The 14,916-nt window shown below is 65.0% G+C and overlaps 2 protein-coding genes across 5 annotated transcripts; both read left to right on the forward strand.

Annotated features, from left to right (window-relative positions):
• Positions 1 to 2,107: 2,107 nt before the first annotated feature.
• MFSD5 (major facilitator superfamily domain containing 5) lies at positions 2,108 to 4,325 on the forward strand. 2 transcript variants are annotated; one of them, XM_072919712.1, is made up of 2 exons: positions 2,108 to 2,211; positions 2,801 to 4,325. In XM_072919712.1, exons 1-2 carry the CDS (start codon positions 2,143 to 2,145, stop codon positions 4,139 to 4,141), a joined length of 1,410 nt encoding a protein of 469 aa, XP_072775813.1. In that variant the 5' UTR covers positions 2,108 to 2,142; the 3' UTR covers positions 4,142 to 4,325. The 2 variants fall into 2 exon arrangements, with proteins under 2 accessions (XP_072775813.1, XP_002192805.4); XM_002192769.5 differs by having other exon boundaries at positions 2,138 to 2,276.
• A 3,322-nt stretch (positions 4,326 to 7,647) lies between these two features.
• Positions 7,648 to 14,824, forward strand: SPRYD3 (SPRY domain containing 3). 3 transcript variants are annotated; one of them, XM_030259202.4, is made up of 11 exons: positions 7,648 to 7,730; positions 9,722 to 9,907; positions 10,139 to 10,214; positions 10,283 to 10,407; positions 10,715 to 10,850; positions 11,121 to 11,309; positions 11,824 to 11,973; positions 12,335 to 12,392; positions 13,035 to 13,154; positions 13,241 to 13,377; positions 13,958 to 14,824. In XM_030259202.4, exons 2-11 carry the CDS (start codon positions 9,735 to 9,737, stop codon positions 14,090 to 14,092), a joined length of 1,299 nt encoding a protein of 432 aa, XP_030115062.4. In that variant the 5' UTR covers positions 7,648 to 7,730; positions 9,722 to 9,734; the 3' UTR covers positions 14,093 to 14,824. The 3 variants fall into 3 exon arrangements, with proteins under 3 accessions (XP_030115062.4, XP_030115065.2, XP_030115063.1); XM_030259205.4 differs by lacking the exon at positions 7,648 to 7,730 and adding an exon at positions 7,836 to 8,041; XM_030259203.4 differs by lacking the exon at positions 7,648 to 7,730 and adding an exon at positions 8,168 to 8,290.
• The last annotated feature ends 92 nt before the right edge of the window (positions 14,825 to 14,916 follow it).

A 14,916-nucleotide genomic window follows, 5' to 3' on the forward strand; every position in this document is an offset into this window, starting at 1 on the left:
TTACACAGGATAATCACATGTCACTGCATGTGTCACACACTTTTACCCAGCCTCCAAAGTGCACACACATGTCTGGGCATGGGACACGTGTGCGGGGTGTGTCTCTGCATGTCACACACACGCATGCGTCCCCATGCCCAGACACGCGTGTAACCCCCTCCACCTCCACCTCTCCCCCGTGCGGGAAAGGGGAGGGGAGGGGCTGGAGTAGGGGAGGGGCAGGAATGGGCTCATGGAAAAAGTTTTGGGTGGAAATTCCTCTCCTCACCCTTCCCCCACTACGGCTCAAAGGCCCCTTTGTGTGGCCCCGGCCCTGTCCCTGCCACGCTCGGACCCCCCCCCGCCGCCCCCTCGTTTGTCCCCCCATGTCTCCCCACAGCCCCCATGTCCCCATGATTCCCTGTGAGCCCCAGTCGTGTCCCCACCACGTCCCCATGTCCTGCATGCGCCCAACCTGTGTCCCCCTCAGTAGCATCTCCCCGCAATCCCTGTGCCCCCCAAGTCCCCATAACCCTGGGTGCAGCCCAATCATGTCTCCCCATGTCTTTCGTGTCCCCTGTCATCTCCATAACGCGTGTCCCCAGTGTCCCGTTTCTCTCTCCACGGCTCCTGTGTCCCTTATGCTGCTCCATGCCCCATAAACCTTTCCTCCTCCCAGCTGTGTCCCCCCAGTGTCCCCAAGTCCCCCGTGCCCCACCATTTCTCCATTATCCCATGTCCCCAGCCGTGTTCCCCACGTCCCCTGTGCACCCCTCTGTCCCCTGTGTCCCCTCAGTTATGTTCCCCATGTCCCGACACATCCGCATGTCCCAAGCATCCCCCGTGTCCCCTGCGTCCCCCCACGTCTGTGTCCCCGCATCCCCCCCAAACTCACGTTCCCCGTCCCCAATTTCCTCCACGTCTCCCTTGTCCCCCGTGCCCCCCATGTCCCCCGTGCCCCCCATGTCCCCCTCCCCACTGTATCCCCTGAATTCCCCCTCTCCCCAGGTCCTCCCCATGTCCGCCGTGTCCCCCCACAGCCCGTGTTCCCCACGTCCCCGGTGTCCCCGTGTCCCCTGTGCCCGCTCCGTGTCCTCCTGTCCCCGTGTCGCTCACCCACGGGTGCCGCCACGTGCTCCCCCCGCTCCCCCCGCTCAGCCGCTTTGCCGGTAAATCCCCGGTGGGGGGGGGTGGGGGGGGTGCCGTGGGTCGCGGGGGTGGCAGCTCGGACATGGGGCTGGGCTGGCCGCGACCCCGGTCCCGCCGCTGTCACCCCCCCAGTCAGCTCCCCCCGTGCTGCCCCCCGTGCTGCCCCTTCTGCCCCCCGCCCCTCCGCTGCCCCCCGTGCTGCCCCCCGCCCTGCTGCCCCCTGGCAGGGCACCTCTCCTGCCGCCCCGCCTGGTGCCCCCCGCCCTCCTGTCCCCAGTGCCACCCCACATCCTCCTGTCCCCATTGCCACCCCGCACCGTCCTGCCCCCAGTGTCACCCCGCACCGCCCTGTCCCCAGTGCCACCCCGCACCGTCCTGCCCCCAGTGTCACCCCGCACCGTCCTGTCCCCAGTGCCACCCCGCACCCTCCTGCTCCCAGTGCCACCCCGCATCCTCCTGCCCCCAGTGCCACCCCGCACCCTCCTGCTCCCAGTGCCACCCCGCACCGCCCTGTCCCCATTGCCACCCCCCATCCTGTCCCCAGTGTCACCCCCCATCCTCCTGCCCCCAGTGCCACCCCCCATCCTGTCCCCAGTGTCCCCCCTCGCCCTGTCACCCCCCTCCCTGCTGCCCCCAGTGCCACCCCCCGCGCTGTCCCCCCCGGTGTCACCGGGGCTGCCCCTCCCCGCGCCGCCCCCGCCCGAGTGCGCGATGAGGGGCCCGGCCCGGCCCCGGCGGCGGCAGCGACCCCCGAGGCGGAGGTGAGAGTGTCACCGGGGGTGTCACCGGGGTGTCACCGGGTGGGTCACCGGGGGGTGTCACCGGGGGGTGTCACCGGGGAGTGTCACCGGGGGTGTCACCGGGTGGGTCACCGGGGGGTGTCACCGGGGGTGTCACCGGGTGGGTCACCGGGGGGTGTCACCGGGGGTGTCACCGGGTGGGTCACCGGGTGGGTCACCGGGTGGGTCACCGGGGGGGGTGTCACGTGTCACGTGTCACGTGACGCCGGCAAACATGGCGGCGCCCGCGGGGCCGGAACCGGAAGCGGAAGTGGCTCCGCGGGGCCGCAGCGGCCGCACCGGGGTACGGGGGAGCTCTGAGGGCCCGGGGCTACCGGAACGGGTGGAGGGGCTTCGAGCGTCTGAGAGGTGTCTGCAGGGGTCCTACGGGCCGACTCCGGGGCCGGGGGGTCTGTGTGGGGTAGAGAGGGGGCTGTGGGAGCGGAGGGGGCGCTGTGTGGGGTTGTGGGGGGTATATCGGGTACTTGAGGAGCATTTGGGGTGCGAGGGTCCTATGGGGAGGTGTGAGGGTTCTGTAACGCCATATGAGGAGTCTATGGAGGTGGGGCCCGTGGAGGATCTGGGTCGTGTGGAGGAGGCCTTTTGAGGGGTATGGGGGTCTGTGGGTGGTTGTGGGGAACTCTGGTGGGGGTTTGGGGTCTGCGTGGGCTCTGTGGGGGCTGGGTGGCGTCGGGGTGGGTTTGGGAGGGGTGGTGTGGCCTGTGGGCGAGCTGTGGGGGACTGTGTGGCGTATCAGTGATGCTGGGGGTCCCTGTGGGGTGAGGAGGCCCTACAGAACCCAGGGGCTCTCTGGGGGATTTGGGGCACCTGGGTGGTCCCTCTGGACTCTCCCAGTTCCTCCTAGAGCTGATCCCCCTTTTTTCCTTCCCCAGGCCCTGCTGAGCCCCCTCCCCACCATGTTGCTGCTGCCCCTCTCTGCCCTCGCCCTGCTCCTCCTCAGCTGCTGGGCTCTGGAGCCGCCCCCGCGGCGCCCCTCGCCCTCCAACCCCGCCTTCCGCGGCTTCCAGCGGCAGTTCCTGCTGGGCTACCTGCCGGCGCTGGCTGCGGACTGGCTGCAGGGCCCACTGCTCTTCCAGCTGCTGCACAGCCGCGGCTTCCTGCGCAGCCAGATCGCCGCGCTCTACTCCTGCGCCTTCGCCTCCAACGTCGCCTTCAGCCTCGTCTCCGCGCCTTTCGTGGACCGGCTGGGCCGCAAGAAGTCCTGCGTGCTGTCCTCGGGGCTGTGCTCCGTGTCCTGCCTGCTGCAGCTCTCCCAGGATTTCCTGGCGCTGGCAGCCGCCCGGCTGCTGGCGGGGCTCGGCACCTCCCTGCTCTTCTCCGCCTTTGAGTCCTGGTACGTCCACGAGCACCTGGAGCGCCACGACTTCCCGGCCGAGTGGATTGCTGACACCTTCTCCCGCGTGGGGCTCTGGAACAGCGGGCTGGCCGTGGCAGCCGGCCTGCTGGCCCAGCTGGTGGCCGAGGGGCTGGCGCTGGGCCCCGTGGCCCCGTTCCTGGTGGCAGTGCCCTTCCTGGCTCTCTCGGGGATCCTGGCTGGGAAGAACTGGGATGAGAACTACGGGAAGAGCCGGCCCTGTGGGAAGGCCTGCAAGGAAGGCCTTCGAGGTCTGGTGTCCGACCCGCGGGCCCTGCTCCTGGGGCTGGCGCAGGCTCTCGTGGAGAGCATCCTCCTCATCTTTGCCTTCCTTTGGACACCCATCCTGGAGCCGCACGGGATCCCGCTGGGAATCGCCTTCTCGGGCTTCACGGCCGCCAGCGCCGCGGGCTCGGCACTGTTCCGGCGCGGCGTGGCCGGGCGGCTCCGGCTGCAGCCGCTGCGGCTGCTGCTCGCCTCCCTGCTGCTCCTGGCGCTGGCGCTGCTGCTCCTGGCGCTGCCGCTGCAGCCCCCCGGCGGCTTCCTGGCCGTGCTGCTGCTGCAGCTCTCCTGCGGGATGTACTTCCCGGCCATGGCGTTCCTGCGGCGCCGGCTGCAGCGCGGGGCCGGCGCGGCGGGAGGGGCGCGGTGGCTGCGGCTGCCCCTGGGCTTGGGGGTGGCGCTGGCGCTGCCCGCCCTGCCCGGGGACCCCGCGGGGACGCGAGGGGTTCTCGGGGCCGCGGCCCTGGCGGCGCTGGCGGCGCTGGGGGCAGCCGGGGGCGTCCTGGGCACCAGCCGCGGGGACGAGGGGCTGAGCGTGGGGGACGAGGGGCTGCTCGAGGGGGACACTGTGGAGTGAGGAGGACACCGCCACAGAGACGCTGGGACAGCTCAGCAGTGACACCTGGGTGTGATGGGAGCACTGTGACAGCTCGAGGGGGTCACTGAGGTGTGACAGGAACACGGGGATGGGACAGGGACAGCTCAATCGGGACACCGGGGTGGGACAGGGACAGGGGCACTGGGACAGCTCAATGGGGACACCTGGGTGTGATGGGAGCACTGTGACAGCTCGAGGGGGTCACTAAGGTGTGACAGGGACAGCTCGATGGGGACACCGGGGTGGGACAGGGACAGGGGCACTGGGACAGCTTAGCAGTGACACCTGGGTGTGATGGGAGCACTGTGACAGCTCGAGGGGGTCACTAAGGTGTGACAGGAGCACGGGGATGGGACAGGGACAGCTCGATGGGGACACCGGGGAGGGACAGGGACAGCTCGATGGGGACACCGGGACAGCTCAATGGGGACACTGGGACAGCTCAGTGGGGACACTGGGACAGCTCGATGGGGACACCGGGGTGGGACAGGGACAGGGACACCGGGACAGCTCAATGGGGACACCAGGGTGGGACAGGGACAGGGGCACTGGGACACCTCAATGGGGACACCAGGACAGCTCAATGGGGACACTGGGACAGCTCAATGGGGACACCGGGGTGGGACAGGGACAGGGGCACTGGGACAGCTCAGCAGTGACACCTGGGTGTGATGGGAGCACTGTGACAGCTCGAGGGGGTCACTGAGGTGTGACAGGAACGCGGGGATGGGACAGGGACAGCTCGATGGGGACACCGGGGTGGGACAGGGACAGGGGCACCGGGACAGCTCAATGGGGACACTGGAACAGCTCAATGGGGACACTGGGACAGCTCGATGGGGACACCGGGGTGGGACAGGGACAGGGACACCGGGACAGCTCAATGGGGACACCGGGGTGGGACAGGGACAGGGACACCGGGACAGCTCAATGGGGACACCGGGACAGCTCAGTGGGGACACCGGGACAGCTCAGTGGGGACACTGGGACAGCTCAGTGGGGACATGGGGGTGTAAGGGGGATGCTGGGGTGGGACAGGAACATCAGGATAGCTTGATGGGGGCATCAGGATGTGACTGGGATACCAGGACAGCTTGGTGGGGACACTGGGGTGGGACAGGGACAGCAGGACCGTTCAATGGAGACACCAACGTATGAGCGGGACACTGAGGACAAGGACAGAGACACTGGGATGTCATGGGGACAGCAGCACCAGGACAGCTCTATGGGGGCACCAGGGACACAGGGACAGCTTGATGGAACACTGGGGTTTGACAGGGACAAGGACAGTAGCACCTGGCTGGGACAGGAGCACTGGGACAGCTCCACAGAGACACGAGAATGTGACAGGGTCAGGGACACAGGAGAGCCCATGGGGTCAGCAGGCAGCGATGGGGGCAGTGTGACCCCCGTGCTGAGCTGTGGGTGACAGACACAGGGACACCCCATGGGGATGCTGAGCAGTGAGGGCTCGCAGTGCCACCCCACGATGGACTGTGGGTGACAACAACTCTGGGACACCCAAATCATGACAAGGACAGGTCACAGTGTCACCCCTGCAGCTGAGCTGTGGGTAACAGTGACACTGTGACACCCCGCTGCTGATACTAAACTGTGACAGGTCACAGTGTCACCTCCAGAATGAAACGTAGGTGACAGTGACACTGGGTCACCCCAGTGGTGACACAGAGCTCTGATGGTGACCTGTTACCAGTGCCACCCCCACAACAAGCTCTGAGTGGCAACATGGGGACACCCCGAGGTGACGCTGAGCTGGGACAGGTCACGGTGTCACCCCCATGACAAGGTGACAGGGACACCGGGACACAGCCCCCAGATAACACCTGGGCTGTGACAGGTCACAGTGCCACCTCCCCCAAGGCACAGCAGAGGGGACAAGGGGACACCAGGCCAGGTGTGACCAACCCCACGTAGTGTCATGGGGGTGAGGGTGAATTAATTCCATAATTAATAAACCTGCCCAATAGAGGTGTTTGTGAATCCTCTTCCTCTCCCTGCCCCCCAAACCTGGGTGTGGGGGACACTGAAACCCCCCCAGAGCAACCCCAGTTCAAACCAGTGACTCCCAGTCCAGCCATGTTTCCATTGCAACCACAGCACTGGATTGACCCCAGGCTGAGCCCCTCGGTGCCCCCAGTATCCTCCAGTTCCCCCTGTCCTCCCAGTAACCCCCCCAGCCTCCCAAATTTCCCAGTTTGCATTCCCCACAATCCCCCGCAGTTCCCCCCAGTCCCCCCAATCCTCACAGTCCCCCCAGTTCCCCCAGTCCTCACAGTCCCCCCAATCCCCCCAGTCTCCCCCAGTCTCCCCCAGTCTCCCCCACTTCCCCCAGTCCCCCCAATCCCCCCAATCCTCACAGTCCCCCCAGTTCCCCCCAGTCTCCCCCAGTTCCCCCAGTCCCCCCAATCCTCACAGTCCCCCCAATCCCCCCAGTCCCCCCCAGTCCCCCCAGTCCTCACAGTCCCCCCAGTTCCCCCAGTCTCCCCCAGTTCCCCCAGTCCCCCCCAGTCTCCCCCAGTCCCCCCAATCCTCACAGTCTCCCCCAGTCTCCCCAGTTCCCCCAATCCTCACAGTCCCCCCAGTCCCCCCCAGTCCCCCCAATCCTCACAATCTCCCCCAGTTCCCCCCAGTCTCCCCCAGTCTCCCCCAGTCCCCCCAGTTCCCCCCAGTCTCCCCCAGTTCCCCCAGTCCCCCCAATCCCCCCAATCCTCACAGTCTCCCCCAGTTCCCCCAGTCCCCCCAATCCCCCCAATCCCCCCAGTCCCCCCCAGTCCCCCCAGTCCCCCCAATCCTCACAGTCTCCCCCAGTCCCCCCCAGTTCCCCCAGTCCCCCCAATCCTTACAGTCTCCCCCAGTTCCCCCCAGTCCCCCCCCGTCCTCACAGTCCCCCAATCCTCACAGACCCCCCAGTCCCCCCAATCCTCACAGTCCCCCCAGTCCCCCCAATCCTCACAGTCTCCCCCAGTCCCCCCCAGTCCCCCCAATCCTTACAGTCTCCCCCAGTTCCCCCCAGTCCCCCCCAGTCCCCCCCAGTCCTCACAGTCCCCCAATCCTCACAGACCCCCCAGTCCCCCCAATCCTCACAGTCCCCGCCAGTTCCCCCCAGTCTCCCCCAGTCCCCCCAGTTCCCCCAGTCCCCCCAATCCCCCCAGTCCCCCCAGTTCCCCCAGTTCCCCCAATCCTCACAGTTCCCCCAGTTCCCCCCAGTCTCCCCCAGTCCCCCCAGTTCCCCCAGTCCCCCCAGTTCCCCCCAGTCCCCCCAGTCTCCCCCAGTCCCCCCAGTTCCCCCCGGTCCTCCCATCCGCCAGGCGGCGCCCTTGCGCCTCCGGCACCGATTCTGCACCGTCACGTGACGTGACGCACACGCCCCCGGTTTCACCGGTGGGCTCCGCCTTCCGCGCGCTTCGTCCTCCGATTGGCTGAGGGAGCCGTCAGTCATGGCGCAGCGGGCGGCGATTGGTCCGCGTGCGCAGTGGGCAGGCCCAGGGAGGCGGAAGGGAGCGGGGCCCGGATGTGCGCGCGGCCCATGGCGGGGGCGGGACCCCCGGTGAGGCTCGGGGGGCTCGGGGGGACCGGGGGGATCCTGCTTTGGGCAATACGGGACGGGCTCGGCGGTCCTGCGGGGAGCCGGGGCGGCCTGGGGGGCCGCACGGTGGGCGCGGAGCCAATGGGGGCGTTGGGGCTGCTGGGACAGGGGGACCCCCGGCATGGGGGCCTCGGGCGGGGGCGGGCGGGGCCGGGACTCGGGGCCCGGTTCGGGCTGGCAGATGAGATCTGGGCGGCCAGGTGTGCTGAGGAGCAGTTCTGGGGGATCCCAGGTGGGATTTGGGTGTGCCAGATGTGGATTTGGGGTCTCAGGTGAGTGGCAGGACAGTTTGGGGGGTCTCCGGTGGATTTTTGGGTTCAGGTGTGTTTTAGGGGTCCGGGTGTGTTTGGAGTTTTGGGGTGTACGTGTGTTTTAGGGAGTCAGGAGTGTTTAGGGAGCTCAGGTGTGTTTTGGGGATTGATTTTGAGATTTCAGGTGTATTTTAGGGAGTCAGGGATGTTTAAGGATTTCAGGTATGATTTGGAGATCGGATGTCTTCTGGGGAAGTTTTGTGGGTTCAGGTGTGTTTGGGGGGGCGATTTTGGGGTGCCAGGTGTGTGTTTGGGGGGGCGATTTTGGGGTGCCAGGTGTGTGTTTGGGGGGGCGATTTTGGGGTGCCAGGTGTGTGTTTCGGGGTGCGATTTTGGGGTGCCAGGTGTGTGTTTGGGGGGGCGATTTTGGGGTGCCAGGTGTGTGTTTGGGGGGCGATTTTGGGGTGCCAGGTGTGTGTTTGGGGGGGCGATTTTGGGGTGCCAGGTGTGTGTTTGGGGGGGCGATTTTGGGGTGCAGGTGTGTGTTTGGGGGGGCGATTTTGGGGTGCCAGGTGTGTGTTTGGGGGGGCGATTTTGGGGTGCCAGGTGTGTGTTTGGGGGGGCGATTTTGGGGTGCCAGGTGTGTGTTGCGGGGTGCGATTTTGGGGTGCCAGGTGTGTGTTTGGGGGGGCGATTTTGGGGTGCCAGGTGTGTGTTTCGGGGTGCGATTTTGGGGTGCCAGGTGTGTGTTCGGGGGGGCGATTTTGGGGTGCCAGGTGTGTGTTTGGGGGGGCGATTTTGGGGTGCCAGGTGTGTGTTCGGGGGGGCGATTTTGGGGTGACGGGTGTGTGTTTTGGGGGGCGATTTTGGGGTGTCAGGTGTGTGTTTGGGGGGCGATTTTGGGGTGCCAGGTGTGTGTTTCAGGGTGCGATTTTGGGGTGCCAGGTGTGTGTTTGGGGGGGCGATTTTGGGGCGCCAGGTGTGTGTTTGGGGGGGCGATTTTGGGGTGCCAGGTGTGTGTTTCGGGGTGCGATTTTGGGGTGCCAGGTGTGGGGGGGGGCGATTTTGGGGTGCCAGGTGTGTGTTTGGGGGGGCGATTTTGGGGTGCCGGGTGTGTGTTCGGGGGGGCGATTTTGGGGTGCCAGGTGTGTGTTTCGGGGTGCGATTTTGGGGTGCCAGGTGTGTGTTTGGGGGTGCGATTTTGGGGTGACGGGTGTGTGTTTGGGGGGGCGATTTTGGGGTGACGTGTGTGTGTTTGGGGGGGCGATTTTGGGGTGCCAGGTGTGTGTTTGGGGGGGCAATTTTGGGGTGCCAGGTGTGTGTTTCGAGGTGCGATTTTGGGGTGCCAGGTGTGTGTTTGGGGGTGCGATTTTGGGGTGCCAGGTGTGTGTTTGGGGGGGCGATTTTGGGGCGCCAGGTGTGTGTTTGGGGGGGCGATTTTAGGGTGCCAGGTGTGTGTTTGGGGGGGCGATTTTGGGGTGACGGGTGTGTGTTTCGGGGTGCGATTTTGGGGTGCCAGGTGTGTGTTTGGGGGGGCGATTTTGGGGTGCCGGGTGTGTGTTTACGGTGTCAGGTGTGTGTTTTGGGGGGCGATCTGGAGGGATCCGTGGTTTTGGGGGTTCATGCCTGATTCGGGGTGTCAGTTTCGGGTGTGTCGGTCCCGCCCGTCCTTTCGGGGGTCCCAGCGTTGCCTCCCCGCAGGAGCCCCCCCGCCATGGATGACCTGAACCTGCACTTCAGGTTCCTCAACTGGCGCCGGCGGATCCGGGAGATCCGGGAGGTGCGGGAGGGCCGGGACCGGGACCGGGACCGGGACCGAGACCGGGAGCAGGGGCTGCGCTGCCAGGAACGCGCCCGGCACATCCTGGTGGACGGGGACACCCTGAGGTACCCGGGGACCCGCAGAAGGGGCTGGGGGGCTCCGGGGGGCGCGGGGTGGGGCTGGGGGCACCCACAAGAAGGGGCTGAGGGTCCCGAGGTGGGGGGGGATGGATGCACCCAGCGGGGCGGGAGGGGGCTGGGGGCACCCACAGGTCTGGGAGGGGTCTGAGGGTCCCCGGGGGGGTCGGGGGCTGCCTCGGCCCCCGGCGCTGTCCCAGCCCCCCGTGTCCCCCGCAGCTACCGCGGCCCCTCGGGCGAGGTCGGCTGCTACGTGGCCTCGCGGCCGCTGACCCGCGACAGCAACTACTTCGAGGTGAGCCGGGGGTCCGGGGGGCTCGGGCTGCCCGGGGGGCGCAGCCCTGACCCGCCGGCCCTGCCCAGGTGTCCATCGTGGACAGCGGCGTCCGCGGCACCATCGCCGTGGGGCTGGTCCCGCACTGCCACAGCCTCGAGCACCCCCCGGGATGGGGGCCCGGCTCCGTCGCCTACCACGCCGATGATGGGAAGTGAGTGTGGAGGGGATCGTTCCCGTGGTGGAGTGTTGGGATGATTGCGGGTGTTGGGATGTGAAGGGATTTCATGACGTTAGGAGATGGCGGTGTTGGGATAGCAGGGGGATATTGGGATATTGGGGAGCGTTGGAACCTTGGGGGTGTCAGATACTGGGGGCAGCAGGACTAGGAGGTATTGGGGGGAACTGGGGCCTGTCACGATATTTGGGATCTGCTCCAGGTTTGATGTCCCCCCTTACTGACACCCCCCCATTCTGAACCCCCCCTTTTCGGGGTCCCCCCCGATTTTGGCGTGCCCCAGGCTCTACAGTGGCCGGGCCAAGGGGCGCCAGTTCGGCTCCAAGTGCAGCTCCGGGGACCGCATCGGCTGCGGCGTCGAGAGGGGCTCGTTTGGAGCCCCCCCAGCCCAGGTTTTCTTCACCAAGAACGGCCAGAGGGTGAGGTGATCCCTACCCTGCCCTAGAGCACCCTCCAAACTCACTGGGGCACCCCCAAACCTTGCAGGATCCCCTGAACAGGGATCCTTCTACCTCTCCCCCATCTGTTCTTCACAAAGAACGGACAGAGGATGGGGGAACCCCCAAATCTTCTGAAACCCCAAAGCCTCCAGAGGTGTCCTACGTCCTACTTTGGTGTCTCCCTAAACCCCAGATGGAGGGCCTGGGGGTGCCCTTGTCCCTGAGCCCCCCTGACTCCTTCAATTGCAGGTGGGGGGTCTGGGGGTGCCCCTGTCACCCCCGGGGCTGTTCCCGGCCGTGGGGCTGCACTCGCTGGGTGAGGAGGTCCGGCTGCACCTGCCCCCCCCCGGGCCCCCCGAGGATGAGGGGGGGGCGATGCTGGTGGACAGCCTGGAGGAGGAGTGGGGGCGGCTCCACGACGTGCGGCTCTACGGCTCCGTGAGCACCTGGAAACCCGCGGGGTTTGGGGGCGGAACGGCGGGGTGGAGCCCTCCCGGGACTGGGGATGGCCCAGGGAAGTGGCGAGGGAGCTCAGAATGAGAGTGTGGGGTTGGAGGAGGTTGGACTCCCTCCCAGGCGTGGGAGGTCAGGAATTGAGGTTATGGGGCGAGAAAAATTGGGCTCTGGGAATTTGGGTAAGGGAGATGGGACAAGAGGGGTCCCCGGTCCTATGGAGGGTGAAAATGGGAGATGGGGTAAGGGGGTCCCAGCAGCAACATTGGGAGTCTGGGGGTTCTTGGGTGCCCCTTAAATCCCATGTGCATGCCCCCCCGAGCCCTTATGAATCCCTTCCATAGCCCCTGTGATCCCCCAAATCCCCCTGAGACCCCTGAAACTCTGCCAGGTGCTGTTTTTAGGTGGGGAAGGGGATGAATTTCACGGATCTGGGGCTGGTCCGGGTTGGGGGGTGCCCCCTTTCCCCCCTCTCTGAGCCTGCCCCGTGCTGTCCCAGGTGTTGGAGTATGTGGGGAAGGGGAAGAGCATCGTGGATGTGGGGCTGGCCCAGGCCCGGCGGCCGCTCAGCCCCCGCAGCCACTACTTTGAGCTGGAGATCCTGGACCCGGGTGAGAAGTGCTACATCGCCCTGGGCGTGGCCAGGAAGGTGCGCGGGGGGCTTGGAATTGGGGTACGGGGGGGCTGGGGGCGTGCAGATGCCCAGGGAGCTGGGGGGGGCAGGGGAGTGCTGGGATGTGGGTCAAAAATGGGGTCCCGGGGTTACAAAGGGAGTAAAGGTGGGCTGGAGCCTCCTCCAGGGCTCAGAGCAGCCAAGGAAGGAGGGGAGGGGGGTCAGATTTGAAATATGGGAGGGTTGGACCTCTCCACCGGGCTGGAGCTGGGCTGCAAGTTGTGGGGGGTGTCAAAAAAGGGGGTTCAGGGGGGAAAATTTGGTCTATGAGTTTGAGGGGCTGGGCCCCCCCCCCACATTGCCCACATCTCCCTCCCTCTTCTTGCCCCCCCCTCAGGATTACCCCAAAAATCGTCACCCTGGCTGGAGCAGGGGCTCAGTGGCCTATCATGCAGGTGAGCCCCCAAAAAGTGAGGGGTCCCCAAAATGGGTGGGACCCTCCCCCAAATGCCAGAACCCCCCCAAACACAGGGCCCCAGTAGTGGGACCTCCTCCTATTCTTTCTCCCCCTGAAAACCCCTTTTCCAGTTTTCCTCCCTATTTTGGGTTGCACCCCTATAACGAAGGTCTGGATGAGCTTGGGGGTCCTGCCTAATTTGTGGGGTCCCTCCATCCTCCCTTCTCCCTTTCTCCATCTTTTTCCTCTTCATCCTATTCTTTCCCAACCCAGTTTCCTCCCGTTTTTTGAGGTGCACTCCCGTGTGGAAGTCTGAGGGGTAGTTTCCAGGGAGTCCCTATGGCTTTTCCCTCTCCCTTTTCTACCGTTTTATCTCTTTTCTCCCCCTTTTCCCTTTCGCCCCCTTCACCCTCTTCTTCTTTCCCCCTCTCTCAAGCCTGTTTCTCTCCTTTGTTTGGGATGCACCCCCATGGGAGGGATTCGGGGATCCCTCTGTGCACCCCCGTCCCCAGTTGTCCCCTTCTCCCTTTCCCCCTCCTCTTCTTTCTCCCCGTTTTTTTCGGGTGCACCCCCATGGAGGATATATTGGGGTTTCCCTCACGAACTGGGGGGGTCCCCCTAATTCGGGGTCTCCCCCCAGACGATGGAAAGCTGTTCCATGGCAGTGGGGTCGGGGATCCCTTCGGCCCCCGCTGCTACAAGGGAGACGTGATGGGCTGTGGGATCATGTTCCCTCGGGACTACGGCCGGGACAGCGAAGGTATGGCAGGGCTGGGGACCCCCAAAGCCTGGCTGGGCTCTGGGGGGGATCCCCCACCCTTTTCCCCACCCTTTTCCCCACCCTAGGTGACAGCGATGACGCCTCGGAGCCCCCTGAGGTGAAGGTGCACAACGTGATGTACCTGGAGGAAGAGGAGGAGGAAGAAGAGGAGGAAGAAGAAGAGGATGGGGAGGACATGGAGCAGGAGGGCAGGAAGGTCGTGGTAAGAGTGGGGACACCCGCCAAAAAAAATCTGTGCCCTAAAATACCCCCAACTCCCCCAAAACCTCCTCCTTCACCCCAAAAGTCTCCTTTGTCCATCGTGGGAATCGTTTTAAATCAGTCTGGGGGCTCCAACACCCGGATTTTGGGGTGGTTGGGGGGTGTCCTGCCCCCCTAATATTTTAGGGTGACCCCCCGTTTGTCTGTGATCCTCACACACATTTGTGCCCCACCCCTGCACCCTCCATCACCCCAGAAATCCCCCCTGCAGCCCCCATTGAGTTCAGTTCCCAGTGACTCACCTTGGGGTCACCCCCTTTGCCCCCACTCTTTTGGAGATTGGGGTCTCCCTGCCCTCCCCTCATATTTTGGGGTGACTCTGCTGTGTGTCCCTGAACCCCCTCCATGTGTTACAAACCCCCTCAAAACCTCCACTCAGCCCCAAATCCCCCTACACCCACCTTTTGGCTCATCTTCCTTTGCCTTACTCCCCCCTTTACCCATGTGGGTTTTTTGGAGGGGTGGGGTCTCCCCTGCTCCCCCCAATCTAGGGGTGACCCCCTCGATTTGTGCCCCCCCAGGTGTTCTTCACGCGGAACGGGATGGTCGTGGGGCGCAGGGAGATTGGGGTCCCCCCCGGGGGGCTCTTCCCCACCGTGGGGATGCTCAGCACTGGCGAGAGGGTTAAGGTGGACCTGCACCCCCTGAGTGGATAAAGGGGGGCCCGCGTGGGGCCCCCAAAACCTGAAACCCTCTGGTGCTCCTGGACCCACCCCAGGCCCTCCCAGTGCACTTTAGGGTGTTTCCACAGCAGTGGAGACCCCCCCAAGGTGGTTTTTAGGGTGGGGCCTCTATGCCCCCTCCATAATTTCACTCTTCTGGGGTGGTTCCCCTAATTGAATTCCCCCTCAAAAGTTCCCCACTGTTGCCCCCCTAGATGGTTTTTGGGCTTCTCAGCCATGGCCTCCACCGTGTTTTTGGGGGACCCATTCCTGCCCCATTCCTGTGTTTTTTGGGGACTCAATCCTGCCCCCACCAATCACCCCAGTGACCCCCCCCAGGTGGATTTGGTGGTCTCAGCTCAGCCCTTTCCACAATGGGTGACCCCTGTGCCTCCCCCAGAGCCCCCCAAATCACCCCCTTGACCCTCCCCAGCCCACCCAGCCCCTCCCATTCCACTGACTGCCAGTGCCCCCCAAATCACACCTGTGCCCCCTCTTCTCTTCCAGCACTCCCCATTCTTGGGGGGTTCCAGGGGGCAGAATTAGGGGTTCCTCCCATCATGAATGTAACCAGACCCTTCTAATTCCATGACAGCCCCCAGAGTCCCCAGCTCTGTGCCGGGTCCTGGGCTGGTTTTGGGGTCCCCTTTGACATTTGCACATGGCGGGTGGGGGTCCCCATACCCTCCCCCCCGCAAATAAACCCATTTCTTACACCAAAATAAATGTGGATTTATTTGGGTTCCTCCAGGAACCCCCAAATTGCAGGGGGCTGTCCCTATGCCCCTTTTTTCCTACCAGCCTCTCCTTCTTCACTT

Source organism: Taeniopygia guttata, chromosome 29 (genome assembly GCF_048771995.1).
Source record: "Taeniopygia guttata chromosome 29, bTaeGut7.mat, whole genome shotgun sequence".
NCBI lineage: Eukaryota > Metazoa > Chordata > Aves > Passeriformes > Estrildidae > Taeniopygia > Taeniopygia guttata.